The sequence below is a fragment of the Urtica dioica genome, chromosome 5 (genome assembly GCF_054948205.1).
Source record: "Urtica dioica subsp. dioica isolate 48M chromosome 5, U.dioica_male_clone48M_v1_H2, whole genome shotgun sequence".
Taxonomy (NCBI): Eukaryota; Viridiplantae; Streptophyta; class Magnoliopsida; order Rosales; family Urticaceae; genus Urtica; species Urtica dioica.
The window spans coordinates 1,545,509-1,570,066 of NC_142760.1; the positions used below are offsets into that span (position 1 = coordinate 1,545,509).

Sequence of the window (24,558 nt, forward strand, 5' to 3'; positions counted from 1 at the left end):
ATTTTTTTGCCACATGGCGCTCAAAGACGGGGGCAAAGGATTGCCACGTGGCACTCCCTGGATAGAGGTTTAAGTACCATAGACTCTTATTATCTATGGTATGGATAAGTCAACACTTTTTTTTTAATCAAAGATAAGGGCAAGATTTTTTTTTTTTTTAGTCAAAGACAAGGCAAGACTAATCGAGCTGAATAATACTTCTACCTTAATTCCTTGAGTCATGCCTTAAAAACATATGTTACAGTGAATATAAATAACAAATGGAACAGGATATTCAAACAGACCAAAGCCAAAAGAAAAGCTAGCAAATTATCCTTTGGAAACAGAAAAAAATACCCAAAAAAATTAATAATAACAATTACCACGCGTGACAAATGAAAGCAGAGACTCATATTAGGAATCTTCATCACGCAAATTTACAATGCATCAATAATCAAAGTAAATCTCTTTATACGTCAGCCCTTTGAAAATTAATCACATCGCATGACAGACACACCTGCAATAAAAATATATTTCCATTGAACCTTCTCCAAGCAATGACCGTTTCATCCACGTAATCAAGTGTCCATATGCCTTCAAATTTCACAGAGAAACACATAGAATAAGGTAAGCTGTGAGATATACTAATCATAGCTTTGATTTTATTTTATACACAAGCAGGTAAGAAGTGAATAAAAGAAAATACCTGAATTCAAAAAAAAAAATCATGAAACAAAGATATCACCATCGATGCTGATGTAAGGGACGCGTGCTACGTAATTCCAGTACTCTCCTTTCTCCGGCTCACACTTTTTTGCCAGCAAAGGGCATTCGTCTATGCACAAGCGTTGGAGACAATTTGGGAAATATTTCGCCGGAATCGTCTTCAGATTCCGACAGTTCGTTATCTCTAACTCAGTCAGATATATTCTTACCGACATGTTCTTCAACCCATCACAGTTCCGGATGATAAGACGTTTTAGAGATCTGGCAAGCCCGTCCAATCGAATGTCCTTCAACTCGTCGCAGCCGTCGATAACAAGAGTCTTTAGAGAAACGGGAAGGCCATTCTCTAGTAGAATCTGGCAGTTTCGGCAACCTTGGATTGATAAACCTTCGAGAGTGGTTGTAAGGTCTTCTCCAGAAACTCTCTGCAACTCGTCACATCCCGAGATGCTCAAATGTTTTAGAGAGACAGACATCACTTCGCCTGGGATTGTTTGTAACTTAGGCAACTTGTTTATGCGAAGTTTTCCCAATGATGTGAGTGTACGGAACTCGTTTTTGTCCAACGTTGTCAGACATGGAAATCCCGAGATTTCAATTACCCTTATAGTTTTCGGAAGTAGCCCTTCCTCCGGAAAAGACACGAAGTCTTCGTTGCTGCCTATTATTACAAAGGCTATCAGATTTGGGAGCCGCTCTAAACCCCAATTCTCACGGGAGGCGATGAATCTTTCGCAATCGAATATTTTGAGCTCTGTCAAGCTGGAGGGAAGACTATCTCCTTGAAAGGATTCGAGTTCCGGACAATCAATCATTATAAAAAACTTCAAAGAGATAAGGAGAATGGGCATTTTCTCAGGCAATGACTTCAATTTCTTGCAATTTCTGATCCGGAGATGAGTGAGATTCGGGGCCAACAATCCTCCATCGGGAAAGTGTACGAGACTAGAGCATCCCCAGATATGCAAAGATGTTAGAGATAATGCCAAGTTATGTTGTACTTCTTGGAGACACTTGGACATTGATAAGGATTCTAGACTTTCCGAGGCTCCGATTATGAGTTTCTTGAGCTTGGGAAGGTAGTCCATGGGTAAAGACTGAAAGGCATCACAAGTGTGTACGTTGAGTTCTTCAAGCGACACGTGAGGACGATCGAACTCGATCTCTAGTCCTTTCCATTCTTGTATGACTAGATATTTAAGAGTGGCGGGAAGAGATCCGATTGGTATTCGTACTTTGGAAGAACAATGAGAAAACTCCATGTATTCACAAGATTCCAAACTGTTGATAGAGGATTCCAACTGCATTATGTCTTTACAAGCGCTTAGAATCAGGACACGGACACGTGGAATTCTTGGAAGACCGAAAGCAAGGTTCTCACAACCCGAAATTCTGAGCTCTGTTAATGATGGAAGGAAGCATGGCAAAACCCCGCTGAGATTTTGACAATCGCATATATGAAGTTCCGTTAACTGAAGAAACGCTTCAGAATCGGATTGAAGCCATGTGGCCCAAGCTTTCATGCCACTGAACTTCAGAACCTCGAGGGATCGAAACGGGTTCATAACACGAGAAGAACCACCCCCCTGATAAAACTCGGGACCCACATCAACAATTGCGTCGAAATTCGAAATGTCTAGGGTTTTCAGATATGGAAGTTGCCCTAATGGTGGTAAGGAAGTACAATTCCTACACTTTGAAAGCCTAAGTGAGACTATGTAGTCCAATGAGTTGTTGAATCCAAGCCAATCAGGAAATACCACACCTGTATACCCATATATACAAAGCTCTGTTAGGGTTCTGTTAGGTTTAAGCATCTCAAGTACCTTCCTTGCGTGTTGTCTATCATCATTACGATCATCAATCCATTCAAACGATACCGAATCGAAACTCTTCTTATGTAACAGCTCCGAATCATCGTCCAGTAATCCGATCTCGACAGTTCCAATATTTTCTAAATTCTTAAGATAAAGCTTCCCCCGAAGATCCGAAAGTTCTTTCAGCTCTCCAATCTTTGTACCATTATCTTTCCCGACGATGAAGGTACTCAGTGTCTGAAGCTTCTTCAGTTTACTCAACTGTGTTGGCATCTCCACAAGGCTGTCGCAATCTCGAAGATCGAGGTGTTTCAGATTGATCAGACGATGTGTGTGTTTAGGCAGATTCTCGAGTCTCTTACAAGACTTAAGCTTAAGTGTCTGTAAATTGAAAAGATTGCAAACTGATTCAGGTAACTTGGAAATACTGGTACAAGAGACGTCTAAATAGCGGAGATGCCTTAGTTTTCCAATCGAATCAGGCAAGTGTTTAATGTTATGATACCCAAAGAAGGAAAGAACTCTCAAACGCTCCAACTTCAACAACAAATCGGTCATGATCCTCTTTGATATCAAACGAAAGCAATATTTTCTCTCCGCTGATAGAAAAGTTCGCAGGTTGGTTGCTTCAAAAACGTCGCTGAATCTCTTGTAATGATCAACGTCTCTAAAAGTATACCCAAGATGGCGTACCTTCTTCTTTTTAACCTGCTGACTTTGCATTATTCCATCTTCCAAGCGTAAACAGTACTCTGCTGATACTGATTTTGCCAAGTCGTGTATCAAATCATGCATCAGAAAAGTGGAGTCCCTGGAGTTTGCTTTCTGGAAAAATGATCTAGAGACTAAACCATTAAAGTAATCCTCGCCCACATCTTCAATTCTTCTGTTTTCATTAGGGCACTCCAAGAGATTCTCAGCCATCCACAATAAAATCAATTCCTCTTTTTCGAATTCGTAGTCAGAGGGAAATATTGAGCAAAAAGCAAAGCATCGCTTAAGCTGCGAGGGAAGATAATGATAGCTCAACTTCAGAGCTGGAAGAATATCGCTCTCGTCTTCGCTCAAATCCCAAATATCGCTCTCGACTATTCTTCTCCATTCTCTAGCATCAACTGTGGAGCGTAAGAGCCCACCAAGCGTCTTTAAAGCTAATGGCAAACCATCGCATTTCTTTACAATTTCTCGACCGATCCTTTCTAATTCTTCTTCCAGTCGGAATTCTCCCTTGTTATTACCGGATGCTTCCTTTGCAAACAGTTGCCAAGAAGAATCTTCCGATAATTTGTTCATACAGTGAGTCCGGTCGGAACAAACACATGACGCAACTTTTTCGCTCCGTGTAGTAACGATTATCTTGCTTCCTTGAGCACCACCTTTGAAAGGAAGAAAAAGGACATCCAAACCAGCAGGTTTCTCAAGCCACACATCATCTAAAACAATCAAGAATTTCTTTCCTATCAACCTTTCTTTCAGCGTAACTTGCAACGAATTGAGTTCGGTAACATCGAAAGAACGCGAAGTAACTTCTTCGAGAATGGATTTCGTCACTCTACAAACGTCAAACTCTTCAGAGACACACACCCAAGCCTTGACATCAAATTCCTCCTTAACTTTCTCATCATTAAAAGCTATTTGCGCGAGGGTAGTTTTCCCGACCCCACCCATGCCCACGATTGAAATCACGCGTGTCTTCTCATAATCACTCTCATATTTGGACAACACGAATTTAATCACTTCGTCTTTATCATGATCTCTACCATAAACTTCAGACTCGTCAACGAGAGATGTGGAAGGCAACCTCCAAAAGGTATGTTCCGGAATATTGACACTCTTTTCTAGCCCAAGAAAATCGCTTCGTCCCGCGATATCTTCAAGCCTCTTGACAAGATCCTTCACTTTGCTCCTCAGATTCCCGGCTTCAGAACTATGGGACTGTGAAATGAGTTTCTGCATTTTTTCCTTGAAGAGAGTGCGAGTCTTACTCGTCTCAATGCTTGAATCAGTTTGAATCACATCCAACAGATCTTCGACATCAAAAATAGCATCTTGAAGCATGTCAAGCCACACCACAACGCTCTTGCTCTTTCTTTGTTTCTGCTCGGCGTCTTCAATCACTGCCATCACAGTGCTCAACACATTTTTTAGCTTTCCGACCAGTTGATCTATATCACGGCTCTTTGATTTTCCTTGCAAGTATGCAAGAACTTCTCTAGAATCAATCCTTTCAAACAGAAACTGAAGGGAAGAAGAAAGTAAACATCCGGCGACTGCTTCCAAAGCCATTGTTATTTTTCTTTATAGCCCAGAGACCTTACTTTCAGAAAGGCTGAGAGAGAAATTTTACGCATAGTCAGATAAGTCGAAATTGAAATAATTGACCAAAGTTTATTACTTACTACAAATCTGTATCCCAAAAAAAAAAAAAAACAAACCCTTCCTTCTCAAAATCAAGTTCCAATTCTGGAAACAGAGAAGCAAGTTAATTGAACAGGGAATATCATATTAAACATATAAATCTCGCATCTTCTCCCTATGAAAAATTATTTAATCTTTTTTGTTTTTTGGAAAAGTCTCTTCAGTTTCAAAATCTGTACTGATATCTAACTTTATTTTGACTACGAATTAAGGAGAGAGAGAGAGAGAGAGAGAGAGAGAGAGAGAGAGAGAGAGAGAGAGAGAGAGAGAGAGAGAGACTTACCAACAACAGTCAAAGCGTCGTCTGTGCAGTGACCACCGGAAATAAAAAGAGCACGAACTCTTCCGAGAGCCCCTTCCGATAATAAAAAAAAAAACTCCTCCGAGAGCCACAAATTACTTGATCTGAAACAGACTTGAATAGCAAGCGAAAAAAACTATCATTATGTCAAAATTCATTTTAATCTCAGTTGGTCGTTGCTTATAATTTTATATCCAGTAAAACGATGATAAAAATAAATTACGGTAATTGAAATCATGATGAATGTTCAAATAAGAAGATACATGGTAAGCATACCAGGAAAGATGAGTATCGATACCAATACAGAATATAACACCTCTTAGTAAAAAGAAGATAAGCTCGTAAGCAATTGTCTGGTCTTACTTTCTTTCAGTTTTTTTTTCTTCTATTAATTTGCGTAAGCTCGTTATTCAATAATGGTTCACCCACTTTTGTTGGGTTCAATAATTCATAGCATTTCCACAAGCCTAGCCCATACTAGTGTGGACACAACCATCCAAAGAGAACGTGAAATGTTTTCACATTGAATATTTTTCAACGATCACTAGTCCTCAATATTTTCCACATCTCTCACATTTAAAGCTGGATAAGACAGTCCCACAAAAAAAAAAAAAAAAAAAAAAGCTGGATAAAACAGTTAAGCGATTAATCTTTTATCTATTCTAGATGATTAACAGTTTACCGTAACAAAAATTACAGGTTTAGCTGATTGACCGTAATTTATCTGAAAAAGTTAATTAATTGTTAAGGTTAACCATGATTAACCATTAAAATTAATTGCTTGGTTAAATTTAACCGGTTAAAATGTCCACGATTACCCACGTTCATCGTTGACTTATTATTAGTAATTATAAATCATTTAGTATGAGTTTTCTTTCAAGCTCAAACGCGAGAGCAAATATAATGAGTGATGGTGAGAACAAAGTTTCATTTCTTGATATGTTATGAAAATATAATTAATATCTAAGAAATACTAAACATTGATTAAAAAAAAAGACATAGTAAAAATTGACTAAAAAAATTGTAAACATTTGCATTATAATTATAATTATAAAATATTTAAATATAAAGAAAATAAATATTTTCTGTAAAAATAAAAATTTAATTCAAGATTCAATAAACGAGAGAGAGTGTCAGCGAGGTTTGACAACTTGGGAGCAGGCTAAATATGAGCAACAAACATCAGTACATTGACAGTCAATAGAACCCTCGTCTCAAGCTTCGACATGAAGAATAAAAAATAAATACAAATCGTGCAAAAATGATATAAACAGAAGCCACGGAATCCTAATTTCACAACAAATTTCTAATTTGGTCAAGACCAAGAACAAGAAATCCGAACTCTTTTCTTCTCAGATTTTCGAGCAAGGAAGAAGAAGAAGATGTGTGAGCGACCATACCTTGGTGCGAATCACGGTGAAGCTCTCTCTCTCTCCGATGTGGCCGTGAGAGCGAGGGTAGCGAAGACTTCTTTGTCTTAAACGAAAACTCTTGCAACTTGCTCTTAAATTCCTCAATTTGTTTGCCCCTCCTAGATTCCACTGGAACGTAACTTTTCTTTTAATTTTGGGAAATTTGCCTCAATGTCACAAATTCGTCGGTTTTTTGCATTTGTATCACAAAGTTGTCAAAATTGCATTTGTGTCACGTATTTACATTCGTGTCACATGTGCAAATTTCAAATTACTCTCTCTTATCATTTAATATTTTTATTAGTTACTCAATGTCTTCTGAATTTTTACAATACCTCATTAAAAATCACTTCATCTTCCTCTAAAACTTTCTAAATTTTTTGCGTGTGACTTATTTGCAATTGGATTGCCAATTTATGACATAAGATGCAAATACCACTTTAATTTTATTGGTTGCAAATGGGCTCTTTTCATTTACTCATGAAATTTCATACCCAAAAAGAATCGAAATTCAAGAATTTGTTACAACTAACTTATTTTTTTATATTTCTATTAAAATTTACTAAACTCACAGTAAATTAAGAAAATAATTTACTAAACTCACAGTAAATTAATTAACTAAAAAATAACTTTAATTTATTACTTAAATTAATTTAATTTATTATTTAAGCTCCTTTTTTTAATGAAATGATTTTTTTTAAAGCAGTGTGAGCTATTGGATTACTTATCTATTTACCCCACAAATAAAAATAAGATGTAGGAAACTAATTAGATCATCTTATTAATTTGAGCTATTGGATTACTTATCTATTTACCCCACAATCTAGTCTCACCTTCGAGATATTTTATTAATTTGATAGGAATTAACCGTAAACTTTTTATTGGTAATATAACTTATTCCACAATTTCTTAAAATGATTTCACAATTTCACTCGTCTTTAAATAATTTATTTTTTTCGTTCTGGAACCATTCTCACCTTCGAAACTTATTTATTAACAACAATTGATGATTTATTTTAGGAGAATTTGTTGCAACAATTAGAATTTACGAGGGTAATTGCTACTTTACAATCTATAAAATTTAATATCACTATTTAAAATTGAATAAAGTTTGTTACAACTCTTCAAAATTAAATAATATTTGATGTTAAAACTATATAACATATACATTCGATATAATAATTGACTATACATAATAAATAAAAATATATTAATGTCAAAACTAATTTACGATATTTTCTAATGACAATACAACTATATGAATCAAGGTATACAACTAGATGGTAATATATCTAATTGTATTGACTATGCGTTATTGTACGTGAATTGATATTTATATGAATATTGTCATTTTCAACTTCAACCATATCGAAATTGATTAAAAATTATAAGTTGTTTTACGTGAATATACATGTTAATATATGGCAAAACCTCAATCATACGTTTATAGTTACAATTTTGTATCTTTTTGTTAAAGGTTCAAAATCGATCCTCGAAAAAAGATAAACTACGGCCAATTCCGAGAAATGTAATCATTCCTCGCCGCTAAACAACCAGTCTCCGACCAACCTCAGGCAAGGCCCAGGTAGGCCTCGAAAGCCATAGGCGAGGCTCAGTCCGAAGGGTAGGCCCCGCGAGCTCTAAGCGAGGCCCACCTGATCAAGAGACGCCCAACAGAGGACCCAGCCCGAAAGTGTTAGGAAGTTACAAGTTGGTATCAAACACGAACAATCGTTCTGATATCAATTGATAGAAATACAATATGGTATCAAATACAAAGTATCGCACTGATATCAGAAGGAAAATATTCCTAACAGAAGGGCAAGTCCCGCGACCTCTAGGGCGAGGCCCAACCCTCCAATACGGGGCTCGTGAGCCACAGGCGAGGCCCAGCCCGCCAGTATGAGCCTAGCCCAAAAGGGCAGATCCCGCGGGCTCCGAGCGAGGCTCAGCCTGACAGGGCAAAGGCCTCGCTAGGTCACTTACTTTAAACGCATTTTCGATACCCATAATTATATATCTTTACTTCAAATGCTTCTCTTTTGATGAGTTAAAAAACCAGCTCTCTCTCTTTTTATTATATATATATATATATATATATGTATGTATGTATATATATATATATGTATGTATGTATATATATATGTATGTATGTATATATTTTATAGGGTCCATTAAGTATATAGCCAACTTAAACGTTTGCTTTTGCAAAATAGTCAACGTTTCGTAAATCTTATGTAAATAGCCACTGCATTTTATTTACGCTTATTTACAAGTGTATATTTACAAAAATACCCATAACTACCCGAAAAAAAATTGAACTTATTTATGGGTATTTTTGTAAAAAAAATACACTTGTAAATAAAATGCAGTGGCTATTTCCCTAAGATTTACAAGACGTTGGTTATTTTGTTAAACCCAAAGGTTTAAGTTTGCTATTTTGCTAATTTTTTGTATTTATATATATATATATAACATCTACAGCGTAGGTAAGTTAGAAGGTCATAGACTAGCTGAAAAATTTCACAAATAACAATTCTTGAAGAAAATTTCAAAATACCATTTCTTGGAAAATAAATTTCGAAAATGACTTGTGCAATTCTTGGGGATTGCTTGGCTTTGAAATTAAAACGACTCACATTTCTCCAAGATGTACACATCAACTGTAAAATTCAGAAAATGACACTGTTTTGAAAATTTTCCGAAAATAACATTTTAAAAAAATATATTTCTTCAACGGACAGCTCATGTTTTAAGTCTATATATTTCACCGAGTCACTCTAAAACTTTCAGATGAAATGAAATATTAATACCAGTTTCAATTTCAATTTCAATGAAATGTTTAATACTATAGATATAATTTCCCTTAAGATGTTAAATATTATCGTTCATTTCGAAATATTAACCTCCGATTTTCGGTAGCATTTGTAGTTATGGTCAACAAGAAGCCGTTTAGTTTTTCTGATACAATGGATACTAACAAATTCTCGGTCAAAGAAGGACAATAAGCTAGAATCAACATATATGTAGCTTGTTTTGAGTATATATATACGTGTTTATCTTGTTTTGCTAGCTTCATTTTAAAAAATAGTTGATTAATTATAAGGACATTTAATTGTAATATAGCACATGAAAATTCGTTTACCTAACTACTCTTGTATTTGAAGAAGATCGGTGAATGTCAATACAAAAATATTATAAGTAGGGCTCTCTAGATATTTATGTTGGTGATTAGTTCACCTTAATAACCATGCGGAAAAAAAAATTACGCTACTCGAAAGCTAATTAAGGTGGTTATTAAACAAGAATCTAGATTTATTTGTGTGTACTATAAAAGTATGAAAGCAAGCAAGCAACCGATAAAAAGTTAGATTAAGTTCTAGTGAAAATTAGATTAAGTTCTAGTGACACTTACTCATTGGGCTCACGAACTGAATCTTCAAGCTTTGACAAATCCGTCTTCAGTCTTTATAAGACTACTCATTCGTGTTGTTTCTGAAACTTCGGGATCAGCTTCAAGCCGTCGTTGATGACACCGCAGTCTTCCGAAACGTGATCTTCGAGACGAATAGGAAATATGAGTGAACACAATCTTTATCTCACTACGACCTCGGACAATGAATTCAGGTTGCACCGTGTTTATGGGATTGGAATCACGGAGTTCCGAGGGCAAGGGAGAGAGATATTTTCGTCCACCACAGAGAGGGAACGAACGAAAATTCTAGAGCAATTAGGTACATTTTATCTCTTCCCTTGAACCCCTATTTATAGTAGTGGAATTGAGAGATTTTAGGAAACCCTAGTCTCCAATTAAAGATCAACCTCACGTACTCGCTGGTGATGAAATTGAGTAGCTCCTTTGATCCTCCACACGAGCAAGTACATGGCGGCTTGTAATTACTCAACTCCTCCCAAAGAATCTTCAGTTTGGTGTAGTAAACACCAACGCTCATCTGATCTTGAACAAGACTCGTGATCTCTCGCCTGAGCTCGAAGATTCGAGGTCCATTGCTCTGTTCATACCTTTCTTGAAGGTCCTTCCAGACATCAATCGCCGATTCTCCATAGGTTAGGCTCGAGGCGATCTCCTTCGTGCAAGAATTCTGGATCCAATCTATGACGATGTTATTGTTCCTCTTCCAAGAAATCAGATGATTCTGATTTGTACCGTCTGGTTTCGGAATCGAGCCATCAATAAACCCTAGCTTGTTCTTGATCTGCAGAGCCATCTTCATTGATCGACTCCATGAATGATAATTCTCGCCATTCATCTGCTATGTGACCAAGATCATTCCTGGTGAATCAGTGTGATGCAAGAAATAGGGATCGACAACATCGACGATCGAATTTTTCCGCGATGTAATTCCAGTCGCAGACAATTCTCCAGCCAAAGCTTCTTCGCTCGCCATTTCTAAATTGAAGAAGGAAATTGAGATGGAGAGAAGAAGGAAAAGAGAAACTCCGATAAGGATTCAATCAAAGAGATTTGCGGAAAATCTGCTCTGATACCATATCACGATTGAATCAAAGAATCGAGAGAAAAGAATCGTGAAACGAAAAAAGAAAAACTGTTTCATTGAATTCGAATTGGGAACGAAGACCCAATTTAAAATACAAAAGACAAAGGTAAAAGACAAAAAGGACCTTACTTAACAGGCTAAGTAAAGGACAGAAAAGGAAAACAACAATTCCTAATAATCTTATAATACTCGATTACTTAGGACTAAAGAAACAAAACAAACTAAACCAAATACAAAAACTATTCTGCGAGCTGAGGAGTTGGCGAGCCGCGAGCTGTTGAGCGAGCTAGCTGCGAGCTGAGGATGGAGCGAGCTACGAGGATGGAGCGAGCTGGTTTTAAAACCTCAGCGAATTCCAATATAAAGTCATGCCCTTTTGCTCTTCCACTAGACTACCGAGTTGGCAATTATGGCATTAGACTCATTAGCCAGGGAAAAAGAAAAAAAAATCTTGAAACCACTGTAACACATTAATCTGCTATGCCCCATTATAATTGGATCATTTTAGTTTTAGGTCTGTATAGATTAGCTTTGTATGTACAATATAGTAAATTGTAAATATTTAATTAATTTGACTCGCTCAAATTTTTGCGAAAAAGTGTGACAAAATATTAGAAGCGACATGCTAATCCTAGAGTTAAAAAATTAACTTTAAAACTTCACTTCTGGTGATACCTATAGAAGTAACACGTCACTTCAAAAACTATTCCGCTTCTAAAGTCTATGATGTTGTAGCGATACAGGGTATGTTGATTCATTTAATCCTGCAAGCAAAATGGATCCAAAACGGGCTGTGAAGTCGCAGCCCAACGCAGCCATTTGGCAAATAGGTGCAAGGTTGGGAAGAGCTCATTTGGTGAGCTTAGGCGTTCTGAGACAAGGAAGGCGCGATCTTTCCCATGCAAGGAATGTAAGATGGCATAATCTTGTTTGATTACATTGGCGGGAAGCCTTTCTACAAGGACTCTGCTGCCTCTAGAGTATTGACGAGGAAAATAAAATAGTCTTAAGCTATAATATTCTTTTTGGATCTATCATAGTCAATACTACCCATCAATTTTTGAAAATTACTTTTTTTTAATCCCAAATTTATATACTTTTTTTATAATTTTACCCCTAAATTTTACTAATAATTATGTTTTTGACCAAAATTTGTAAGTTTTTTTCAATAATGCCCCTCCTAAAAAATATTTCTCAAATTTGCCCCCTTGATTGAAATCCTGGCTCCGTCACTGCTCGTGACGAGAGAAGTTGTCTAATGCGATAATGTCGTCGACGTAGATGTGACTAACCATTGTACATTAAATTATTTGCTCTATCAAGAACATGTTCGTTATCACAATATAAACATATTGTATATCACACTCAACGTAGCTTTGATCTGAAAAATAAATATTCGATTTTATACCCCTTGACAACAATGAGTGATAATACGCTAGAATTATTCAATTTCGATGAGTGGACCTCAATAAAAAAAATTAACCACAAATCAACCATTCACTTAATAATAAATACTCTTTATTAATAAAAAGTCCACTTAAGACTACCACCCTAGAACAATTAAAAATTGTGACAAAGTCCCAAAAGAAGGTCTAACTAAAAAGTAAAAATTTATCAAATAAACCAACAAGAGATCATGTCTTTCTTCCCACAAACATTTTAAGAACTTAAATTGACTTCAGAGTACAACATAGTGGAACAATATAGACAAACAGTCATTAGTGTTCATCATCAACTTCGTACTCTAATTATTTTAGGTCAATTTAAGTTTCAAAATCTTGTGATTTAATATTCATTCACCGCCAATAGGTCTGATCGGGGGAGAAGGTCTAGAGGGTCCAGAGCTCGGCACCGGTCCCTTGGCGTTGACGATCACGTGATGGCACGTGCAATGGCCCGAACTGCAGAAATTTATCCCTCCGATCACGTGACACGTGGCATCCTTACAGTCGTCGTCGCTCGAGCATTGCTTGCCCAGTGCCATCTCTGCACCTGTACACGTGGACGTCTCAGATACATCAAATAAGCTAACGATAAAGCCCTATCTATACATATATATGTATCAGGGTTGTGGATAAAGAGAAATTTCATTAAGTGGGCTTAATAAGCCATTAAATATCAAGATTAGACCCTAATGTTTAAAAATATCTAAATATGGACTTTTGTACCGAAAATGGACAAAAATGCCCCTGTGACTATATCAGCTCATTTGAACGAGCCTTTCCCTCTCACTCTCACTTTATCACTCGCTCAAACTCTTTCAAATCCACTCAAATCCTCTCTACTTAAGCGGGTTTCAAAAGAATCATGGGTAAGATTACTAACTTAATCATTTTTACAAAGTTTATGATTGTATATGATAGAATGTAGCAAAAAAAATCGATCAGATCTGAAAACAAAGTCCAAAATCTGGGTTTAACTTGTTTGTACGATGGTATACGATGATGTACGATGAAATTTAAATTTTTGTACGATGAAATTTAGAATAAAAATTGCGTTCTGTACGATGCTGTACGATGCTGTACGATGTTGTACGATTCTGTACGATGCTGTACGATGCCGTACGATGCCTTTCTGTAAGATGATGTACGATTCTGTACGATGGTGTACGATGGTATACGATGATGTACGATGATGTACGATATAGAAGCTTATTTTGCATAGTTTGACTGTTTTTTGCAGTTTTTGTCATGATTAACGGCACTTGGGAGAAGGAAGGACACCAATGGGTTTTCACCAATGCAGAATTTCGTGCATTCGTAATTCCGAAAGAGGTAACGTACACGGAGTTAGTAGATTTCTTATACGAGAAGTTCGAGTTAGACAGATTCGCGTTCGACTTAAAACTCGAAGTCCCATACGCAGTCGGTACAATTCCAGTAGGTCCTGCCGTATTGAAGGACAATGGTGATGTTTCGCATTTTATGAAGCACAAATATCGTAATAGATTTCCACTCTGTGTAAGTTTGGTACCGAAACAGATCGAGGTCATTGCACCTATTGCGTATCGAGGAGTATGTAAAGGGAAAGATGTGGAAGTTGGAATGGTGTCTCGCAATGAACCGAAGAATAGACGGAATACTCTTGTTATCGAGGATCGACAAAATGATCCTATAATTGAAAACAAAGACGGTGGCTGTGACGATGACTTGTTTAACGAGTACAAGGGTGCCGGAAACGGTGACGAAGTATACAGGCGTGATAGAGATTGTAATCACAACAGTGACGAATATGATGGACACAATGGTGATGAATACGAAGATGGCGAAGGTGATGAAAACGAAGGTGGCGAAGGTGATGAAAACGAAGGTAGCGATGGTGATGAAGAGAATAGTGATGGATATGACGGAGATAACAACGGTAGAGGTGAAGAATTTGAAGAATTCGCCAATCCCGAAGAATATGAAGAATTTTTGGAAACGTTTACGGTACCAACGGGTCATTGTGAACCATCGGGTCAATGTCAGCGTGAGCCTCCGATGATCGGATCACCTATCGTTCCTTATTCATGGAAAGCACCCGAGTTCAGCGCCGATGATGTTGTGAAGGAAAACCCGAGTCATTATCCAAGTCATTCTTCTACAGGTAATTTAAGTGGATTCAAATGAGATTCAAGTATAATATGAAACCACATATTGTTTAACTAACCTTTGAAAGTAACAGGTAGCTCAGAAGAAATATATATTGGGCAGCAATTTGAAAACAAGCATGAACTGAAGAAACATATCCACTTGTGCGCGTTGAAACATAATTTCGAATTTAGAGTGAAATCTTCTTCGAAAAAGAGATGGTATGTTCTATGCAAAAACGAGAGATGCACATGGAGGTTGAGGGGTGTCGTGCAGTGGTCTGAGGTATGGGACATTACGTCGTATGAGGGTAAACACTCATGTGGGCGTGTTGTTCGAACAGAGGGCCATCGAGGAGCGGCACCATGGGTCATCGGTCACGTATTTAAAGACAAGTACTCAATTAACTCTATGGCGGAGTATTCGGCGCATAACGTCAGGGAAGAAGTGAAGACAAGATGGGGTGTGAACATATCGTATTTGAAAGCTTGGAGATCCACCGACAATCCATGATTCGGACGTCTTGCCGATATCCGTCGAGAGCTCGTTGGCGAGCCCGAACCATGTGAATCATAGCATCAATATGCTGAGACATTACAAACATATAGCGTTATTTTAAATTGATAGGGAAAGTGAAATTATATAATAACGTACCGAATCATGTAGCCATCTGGTTTCTGTCAATATCGTGTCGAAGAAAATCGTGTCTCTGTCGCACGTCTTCAGTCGAACAGACTCCATGAACTTGCCGTCCCACTTTTTTATCCGCACCCACTTAACGAAATTATCAAACTCTTTTTGCTTCGCGTCCTTCAACGGCTTGAACTTGGGGATCGGCTTTTCCAAATACTTGGGCCTCGTCGGATCAGTGAATTCGGCCCAACGCGACGTCTTCTGTCGCACTTGCCGATCTGGACGTGCCGGAGTAAGCTGTGCCTTCTGTCTTTTCCTTAGAGGAGTTGTGAGCGGCCGTAGCTTATCCGAAATGTCTTCTCTACGAGGACTCGACGAAGACGTCGACAACCTGGGAGAAGTCACCGGCCTGATCTCCGATCGCTTCGACGACTCGCGATGCGTTGAAGACGGCTTCTTCGACTTCTTCGATGACTCGCGATGCGTAGAAGACGGCTCTGACTTCTTCGATGACTTGCGATGCGTAGAAGACGGCTCTGCCTCATGCGATGGAGACGCCGGCTTTTGACTAGCCGCCGGAGGAGGAGGAGGAGGAGGGGTCCGGCGTTTATGACCATCAGCTTGGGTCGTGGGAATTTCACCCCCAGGCAAGCCCGTTGCGTCCTCGAACAAAATGTTCAGCCTCTTCCACATAGAAAGCTGAAAGTCAAAGTAATAAAATATGTCACAAAATTTAAACTTGTCACAAAAATTTAAACTTAACTCTAAAACGTTAAAATAAAATTTAAACTCAACTCTAAATTTTAAACTTAACTCTAAAACGTTAAATTATATTTAAACTTAACTCTAAAACGTTAAATTATATTTAAACTTAACTCTAAAACGTTAAATTAAATTTAAACTCAACTTTAAAACGTTAAATTAAATTTAAAGTCTACTTTAAAACGTTAAATTATATTTAAACTTAACTCTAAAACGTTAAATTAAATTTAAACTCAACTTTAAAACGTTAAATTAAATTTAAACTCAACTCTAAAAGGGTTAAATTGATTTAAACTTGTCACAAAATCTAACCTGTCTAACACTCATGCGCTCAACTCTACGGCCGGTCGTGCAAAGAGAACGTAAGACTATCCCTTGTGACTGAATCATTCGTTTTTGGGATGCTAGCAGTTGTTCTTGAGATGCTCGCAGTTGTTCTTGGGAAGCTCGCATTTCTTCCCACATTTCCCGTGTTATGACAAAGGCCTCGGGAATGTCGGCGCGAGAGGTCGCTGTGGGCCTCGATCCCATTGCGGGAGTGGTCGGACTAGCAAGACGAACACGTGGAGTGTCTGACACGTGTTCGTCGTCGGAGTCTCCGACGATGGCATCTTCTGCAACAGTCGCGACTCGATCTATTTCTTCTTCGATGTCTCGCGGCTCTGTCGCATCTTCTCCCTCGACGTCTATGGGATACAGACATTTGCTCGTCTGTGTCTCGAGGAGAGTGAACATTTATTTCTCTGGTGCCCTTGGTCTCAGCATTTGAAGAACACCCACCTATAATACATTAATAAACGTTACCAATATTCCAAAATAATGTAAAATACATTAATAAACGATAAATAATAAAAAGTTACCGTTTTTTTATTCAAGACCGCCTCGATGTCTTTGCCCATTATGAGCACATTACTAGACCACGAGTGCATCCTGGGCACACGAATCCCCTGTAATTAGTTTAGTTAATTTAATTTTCTTTTAGTAAATTGAGATTGAAATTGTAATGAGTTAATTAATTTTGATTTTAGTTAATTGTATTCGCATTTGAAATTATAATTAATTTAGTTAATTTGCTTTGATTTTAGTAATTTGAAAATTGTGATAGTTTAGATGTAGGTGTATTATCTTATTTTTATAGTTTGTTGAATTGTTGTGACCTAGCTAGTGAGGTTTAGTTAAGGGTTTAGTTGATTGATAGAATAGTCATGGCTCATATATACATATATTATTCAACTAATTATAATTTTTAGGTAATAATTTACTTACAATTAATCTAAATTAATTAAAAGCAAAAAACTTTAAAATGTCGCAAAGTATATCAAAACATGTCAAAAAACGATTAAAACTTAATTTTAACCTAATTAATTTACAATCAATTTAAACTTTTAACCTAAACTAATAGAATTATTAAACTTAACCAAATTACTAAACATGTGAAATTATCAAATTAATACTAATTAAGTTACACATTAAAACTTATCTAATCTAATTAAAACTACTTAACACAATATATAAATTAATTAATAACAAACCTAAACTAAACATACATATATATACATATATTATTACACAAATATACCATATTATTACAAAACATATATATATATATATATATATATATATCTAATATTTATGAAACAGAAAAAAAAATCACATTAACCTTGCGCACGTCGGAGATTGAGCAGGGGACGGCGGAGACGGTGAGGTCCAGTGGTTGAGGCACTGTCAGAGATGGAGCAGCGACGGCCGAGACGGTGGCAGAGCTGGCGCAGCTCCGGCTGATGAAACAGAGAAAATTAGTGAGAGAAAGAGAGAGCCAGAGATAGAGTGAGAGGGAGAGAGAGAGAGAGAGATAACCTGGTGGTCCGGTGACTGAGGATGTCGGAGCTGAGGCGGTAGCTTGTGGTGGTCCGATGGCCGGCTGAGGCAGAGGACCTGAGACGGGCGCTTGTGGTGGTCGGCGAAGTGTTCTCAGGTGAAGGAAGAGTCGGAGAAGATAGGGACGGAGGAGATGGTGGTCGGAGTCGGCTACTGAGTTTACAACCGGAGAAGAGAAGTTAGTAGAGAGGGAGAGAGAAAAACGAGTTTAAAAACTTGTTTCAGCGGCTACTGAGAGGAAGAGTCGACCTGGGTTTTAAAACAAACCCTAATAATCAGGTGCGACATTATCGCACCTGATAACTCTTCAGGTGCGACCGTGTCGCACCTGATACCTCTTCCGATGCGACTAGTCGCACAGGATCATAAATAAAAAAAATAAAAATTTCATTCGCCACGTCAGATTAATGAAATAAAAGAGTGGGAGATAAGGCCCGTCTAAAAATTTTAAACTATCCGATGCGACAAAGTCGCACCTGAATGTTTGAACATATTTTCAGGTGCGACAAATCGCATCGGATAGCCAAAATCAAAAGATAATTTGAGCGAATTTTTTGGGCTTCTGATTGACTATCTGATGCGACTAGTCACATCTAAAAGTCACTTAGATGCGACTAGTCGCATCTGATGATCTTGCGCATCAGAAAATCAAATTTGTAGTAGTGTATATACATATATATATATATATATATATATATATATATTAAATTGTAGGAATTTAGTTTTTTTATATTATAGGAGAATTTGTGCTAAAATTTTAATAAAATTTCTATTATAGTTAGTCCAAAATCTCAAATTATTTTTCAAATTGAAGACTAGTTTTATCTTCGATCACAATTTTCCACGATCGGACTTCAAAACAAATTCCACAAATTTCCATTTCATTTTCTTATTATCTTGGTGGAATGAGCTCAAGGATCTCTTTCCGACGAGGCACTTACTTCAGAGCGAGGGAAATCAAGCATCCATAATCACGTGCAACTAGCGGGTCTGGCCCTTAGTCGAACCACAAACACTTTCTAAGATTTATTCAAATCAAACATCAATATAGAACAAATTTTCTCATTTACCTTAAATATATCATCTGAAATTCGACAGTGATATCTAGACAAAAGAGAACATTTCCTCTTGGGATCCTCAAATCACAATGGATCGGAGTTCTGGCTAGGGATGGCAATTTGACTCGTTACCCGTGTTCCGGCCGTTACCCGATTTATACGGGTCGGGTAATACCCGTTCTTTTTGGGTAAACGGGTGATACCCGTTAAGGTTTTAACGGGTCTGGGTACGGGTAACGGAATAACCATCCCATACCCGGTTACCCGGGACTCGACCCGGTAACTTTTAAATATTTAAAAATATAATTAATCATATGTTTACCTAATTAGATGATATATTTTAAACATTGTTTTTATACATAAGAATAATATAAAGTTGGTTCTTTCATATATGTTACACCCATTTTTTTTAGGGAATAACTTATTCCAGTGTGATAGCGTTGCAATGAAAATGATCAAATTTACAATGAAGATGATCCAATTTGCAATGAAGACTTCTTTTGTATTATTTATTTATTTATTTTGAATTTTAATGTCATTTATATTGTAGTAGCACTTTAATATTTTTCATCTAAATTTTATTATTTTTAAACTTTATATTGTTGAAGGATTTTTATTTTATAAATGGGTAAGTAGGTCTACCCGACCCGCTACCCTTTTTTTAAACCGGGTAAACGGGTAACGGGTCCAATATTTTTAACCCGCTTATCCGGTGGGTATCCCCGTTACCCGGCCCGTCTCAAAATCCGGGTAAACGGGTCCGGGTAACGGGTAAAAAATTATAGCGGATACGGGTAACGGAATAGGTGTACCCGGCCTTACCCGTACCCGTTGCCATCCCTAGTTCTGGCTAGTGTTGGACGAGAGAGTTTTATTTTTAAATTTGTACATATCCTTTTGCAAAAGCTAATTAAGGGATACTATCAGAAAATAAATTTGTACATATCCTTATGCAACTAAATTTGTTAGAATATTTCACATACTATCCGAAAATAAGTTTTTATGGTAATATCTAAACTAAAGGAGTTCCTGATTCTGTCATTACTTCTTCATTAATACTTCACATAAAAATCTGTTTTAATTAATACTAATATCTTACTTTGATAATCACGTATACCAGTTTAGTAAAGATAAAAAAAAATATATAATTTTCCTCGCCTATAAATTAACGTCAAGTAAAAGCACTAAAAACCAATAGTCTCATCTTGATCTGAATCGGAATTCATCGACCTCAGAATTTTCAAAAAACGATTACCAAAAGCTCTAACATGAAGAGTCTCATGACTTCCTTGGTTGCGTTTCTAGCCATTATGGCCTGTAAGTCTCTCTCGCTCTTCCTATGTATATAAAGAGGGGTATGTTCGTTGTATATAACTATGTATATATACATATTTATACATAACACACATACCCTTTAATCCCCTAAATAACATTCCCTTGCATTGATCTCCAGCAAGTTGTTGAAGGGAATTATTGAAATAATTATAAGAGCTGTTCCATGCATACCAAGTGTGTGTATAATTTTATATTATATATATATATATATATATATATATATATATATATATATATCACATACCCTTAAATCCATAACCCTAAATAGCATTCCCTTGCATCGATCTCCAGCAAGTTGTTGGAGGGAATTCTTGATATAATTATAAGAGCTGTTCCATGCATACCAAGCGTGCATATATATATATATATATATATATATATATATATATATATATAAATATAATATACATATATATATATATATATATATTATTGATATGGATGGAGCTACTTCAAGCCTATGGTGTTTAAGTTCCCTCGATTTTTCTTTTACATTTTTTGCCAGTTTTTTTTATATCATCTTTATTTTTTACTTCTAAGTATTTACAAATTGGTTCTCCCATTTTTTTTGTTTGCATATTAAGCCTTAATTTAAGTTTCTGGCTCCGTTCACATATATATATGGTCGCTGTCAAGGAATTTTTTAAAAAAAATAGCGCTCTCTCAACTTTGAGATAATTTGTAATTAAATATTTGGGAGAAAGGTCTAATTTATAAATATTTGGGATAAATTTAAAAAAAAAATTAAAAACTGTAAAAAAAAAGTGCAAATTTTTTTTGAGGGGGTGTTATAATACCCCTGAGCACTATGGCTTCGTGCTTGGTCGCTGTTGAATGTATGTAAGTCGTACACGTGTAGGCGCAGAGATGGCATTGGGCAAGCAATGTTCGAGCGACGACGATTGTAAGGACACCACATGTCACGTGATCGGAGGGAAAAAGATTTGCAGTATTTCCGGGCATTGCACGTGCCTCCACGTCATCGTTGACACCAAAGGACCTGTGCGGAGATCTGGCCCCTATAGACCTCCTCCTCCAATTGCACCTATTGGTGGATGAATCAAATTATCACAAAGACTTGTAACTTAAATAGACCTAAAATAAATAAATAAATAGAGTACGAAATTTATGAGCACTAGTGACTTTGTCTATTGTCTCAATCACTATATCGTACTCTGTAGTCAATTTAAGTGTTTTTTTTTTTTTTTAAATAATCATTCTAGGAAGAGACATGGTCTCCCGTTTCTTGTTTAAGTCACAATTTTTATAGTTCTAGCGTAATACTTCTAGTCACTATAAAACTGTTAATAACCGAATATATTATCATTGACAATTACTGCTTGCAGCGGACCCAAATTTTAGAAGAAAAAAAAGGGAGAGAGGTAAAAAAAACAATTTAAGCTGAGAAAAAAAAAAAAAAAAAAAAAAAAAACTAAATTTTTTTTAGCCCAAAAATTTGAATTTAGGGGGATTAGACCTCTTGAAAGTTACATTTGGGCCCGCCCTCGACTGCAAAGCTCTTAATATTATGTACACGAACATAACAGAATTTATAATATAATTGGGAGATGCGTACATGAGAGGTAAGGATGAAATAATATACGTAATTGAAGTCAATGCCCATTCCAGTTTTAAATCTTAATGTTACTCTCTGTTACTTACATGATTCGTATATTTCGAAGAAGTGGTCGGATGTTCCAAGAAGTAGTAAGAATCTATCACCGATCCCGAGTCAAATAGACCCGAGAGATCAGAATAAGTTGAGGAATCCGTTGATAAGGCAAGAACGAACCGTACCGAGCAGAACTTCAGATAGAAGAGAAGTTGATAAGTCAAAGACTAGTCAACCAAAGAAAACACGTGTTGATAAATAAAAACGTAAGTAAAACGGACACCTCAACGATTATCCCGAGCACTCGAGCACATAACCACGCACTACACACGTTATGAGAGCGGTTATCCAGTTGCCGTCAGAGGCGTGAGACTGGGCATCCCACGTTTTCGACCCCAACCATTATAAATAGAAGAGGATAGAAAAAAGGGGACAATTCACTTTTTCACGCATACAAGAACACGCCAGAAGACTTACCTATCATTCAGCACCCTTATTTGCATTTCTCTTTTTTATTAGATTCGTCTATATTTAGAGATAATCTTGCCTAGAAACTTGAAGTTCTGGGGACTGCATTATCGGAACCAAATATTGTTCGTGAGATAATTGTTGTACTATTTTTACATGTCAACATTTTGACGGTTGAAGGAAGGGATAGCATTGAAATTCGTCAACTCCAATCGAATCAATAATTCTACCGGTGTTGATCATCGAATTGAGCACCACAACAACACTTTGCTTCTCAATTCAGAGGAACTGGGTACCTGCCACGTCCTAGCCTGGTGGAACAGTTCAAAGAGATGGAAGAATGTCTCTTAGCGCTGGAAGAAAGCAACAAAGAACTGTAAGAGAAACTCAAAACTAAGAGGGTAACATTGCGAAGTGTAGTGGTAATCCCTGATGAAGAGCCATCTCATCGACTAGGTAAGGAACATGCCGAGAAGGAGTCAAGGGTTAAGAAATCTCGGAAGCATGCCAAAGATCGATATGAGATGGATGAAGAAGACTCGGACACCGAAGGTTATCAAGCCAGTGAGGAAAAGATTTTTGATCGGTACTAACCTTCGACTGGGAAAAGCAAGTATCATACCATCGCGAAGAAGATTTGGAAACTGGGGACAGTGTTAGCACCAATGAAATTGATTTCAATCGAATAGAGCGTTGAATCGAAGAAGTGGCTCTGGGTCAAAAAGATTCAATTCCAAGAGTCGGGGACACTACTTCACCATTCATTGCCAGAGTGTTAGAATACCTTCTTCCAAATCGGTTCAGGATGCCCAACATTCCGACCTATGATGGGAAGAAAGACCCTGGTGACCAACTCGACACTTTCACATCTTGGATGCTGCTACAGGGAGCTAGACCCGAGGTAATGTGCAGAGCATTCTTAATTACCCTTTCAGGCTCCGCTAAAAGGTGTTACCGAAAGCTTAGACTGAATGCAGTGGGCTCGTGGAAGCAAATGACTCATAAATTCCTGGAGCAGTTTGTCGTATCCAGTTCTGGAAAAAAAATCCCAAGAAAAGGCTCCTGGCAGTAAGGCAAGCTCATAGGAGTCACTCAAACGAAACCAGAATTCTGGTGATCCTTCCAGAAGACAAGTCCGTGGGACTACAACGACTTTCTGAAAAGAGCTTAGAAGTATATCAATGTTGAAGAAGCAAGATTGAAAGCTCAGAAGGTCGTATCACCTAAACCGCGATGGGAAGAGCAAAGAGGACAAAGGTCCAAAGATGCTTGTCCACCAAAGAAAGGTCATTCAGAGGAAGGCCTCGTCAAGCCATTTCCCAGTAAGTTCGATAAGTACCACCTTCTAAATGCTCATATAGAGGAATTATTCAATTTCACCGAGGACAAGGAAGATTTCCCTAAGCCAAATAGGATCAAGAAGGACATCTCGAAAAGAGACAACGAAATATTGCGCATTCCACCACGATGTCAGCCATAAGACCTCGGACTGCTTCAATTTGATAGAAGCTATAAAAGCTTTGATCCGAATAGGATCTATGAAGAAGTTCCGAGCCGATATTGGAGAACAGACCGAGCAGAACAATTAAGTCTATGGAGACATCTCACTAATCGTGAACGGACCACACATCGGAGGGAATACAATAAGCTATCCAAAAAAGCTATGTCAGGGAAGTCCATGCCAGACACCGTCAAGTCTTATTCACAGTGGAGCAGAGGCCAAGCAAGATAGTTAAATCCATCTCGGAGCCCAGCACTTTTACACCCAAAGATGCACATTGGGTGATGTTTCCACACAATGACTCTTTGGTCATCTCTTCCCTCATAATTAGGAATCGAAATGTTCATCAGATCCTGGTAGACAATGGGAGCGCAATTGGTATTCTCCATGGAGAAACATACAACAAAAATGAGTCTTAAGAAAGAATCCCTGACTCCATCTCTAGAAAACTTGTATGATTCCACAAGAGATTCGATCAAACTCAAAGGAACACTATCGATCCCCATCACAATGGGGGAACATCCGGGGAGCAAGCCGTCAACGCCAAGTGGGTAGTTTGTTCCTGGCAA

At 37.3% G+C, this 24,558-nt stretch overlaps 2 protein-coding genes across 5 annotated transcripts; both read right to left on the reverse strand.

Annotated features, from left to right (window-relative positions):
* LOC149394738 (putative disease resistance RPP13-like protein 1) lies at positions 1-5,641 on the reverse strand. Of its 4 annotated transcripts, none has more exons than XR_016297021.1 (5): positions 5,518-5,641; positions 5,224-5,355; positions 686-4,851; positions 497-573; positions 1-93 (listed from the first exon to the last, which is right to left on the reverse strand). XR_016297021.1 is itself a non-coding variant. In XM_089614769.1 (4 exons), exon 3 carries the CDS (start codon positions 4,806-4,808, stop codon positions 705-707), a length of 4,104 nt encoding a protein of 1,367 aa, XP_089470895.1. In that variant the 5' UTR covers positions 4,809-4,851; positions 5,224-5,345; positions 5,518-5,641; the 3' UTR covers positions 303-573; positions 686-704. The 4 variants fall into 4 exon arrangements, 2 of the variants coding, with proteins under 2 accessions (XP_089470895.1, XP_089470894.1); XR_016297022.1 differs by having other exon boundaries at positions 28-57; XM_089614769.1 differs by lacking the exon at positions 1-93 and having other exon boundaries at positions 303-573; positions 5,224-5,345.
* A 4,492-nt stretch (positions 5,642-10,133) lies between these two features.
* On the reverse strand, positions 10,134-10,882 carry LOC149394739 (uncharacterized). The gene is made up of 2 exons (XM_089615317.1): positions 10,555-10,882; positions 10,134-10,210 (listed from the first exon to the last, which is right to left on the reverse strand). The coding sequence occupies exons 1-2, from the start codon at positions 10,880-10,882 to the stop codon at positions 10,134-10,136; spliced, it is 405 nt and encodes a 134-aa protein (XP_089471443.1).
* Positions 10,883-24,558: the final 13,676 nt, after the last annotated feature.

Excerpts from the sequence above, each read along its gene's own strand:
- LOC149394738 (XM_089614769.1), bottom strand. The coding sequence starts at position 4,808 with ATGGCTTTGGAAGCAGTCGCCGGATGTTTACTTTCTTCTTCCCTTCAG.
- LOC149394739 (XM_089615317.1), bottom strand. The coding sequence starts at position 10,882 with ATGGCTCTGCAGATCAAGAACAAGCTAGGGTTTATTGATGGCTCGATT. Across the intron at positions 10,211-10,554 it reads GATTCTTTGGGAGGAGTTGA|ATCACGTTTCGGAAGACTGC; the intron begins GTAATTACAAGC and ends TTCGTCTCGAAG.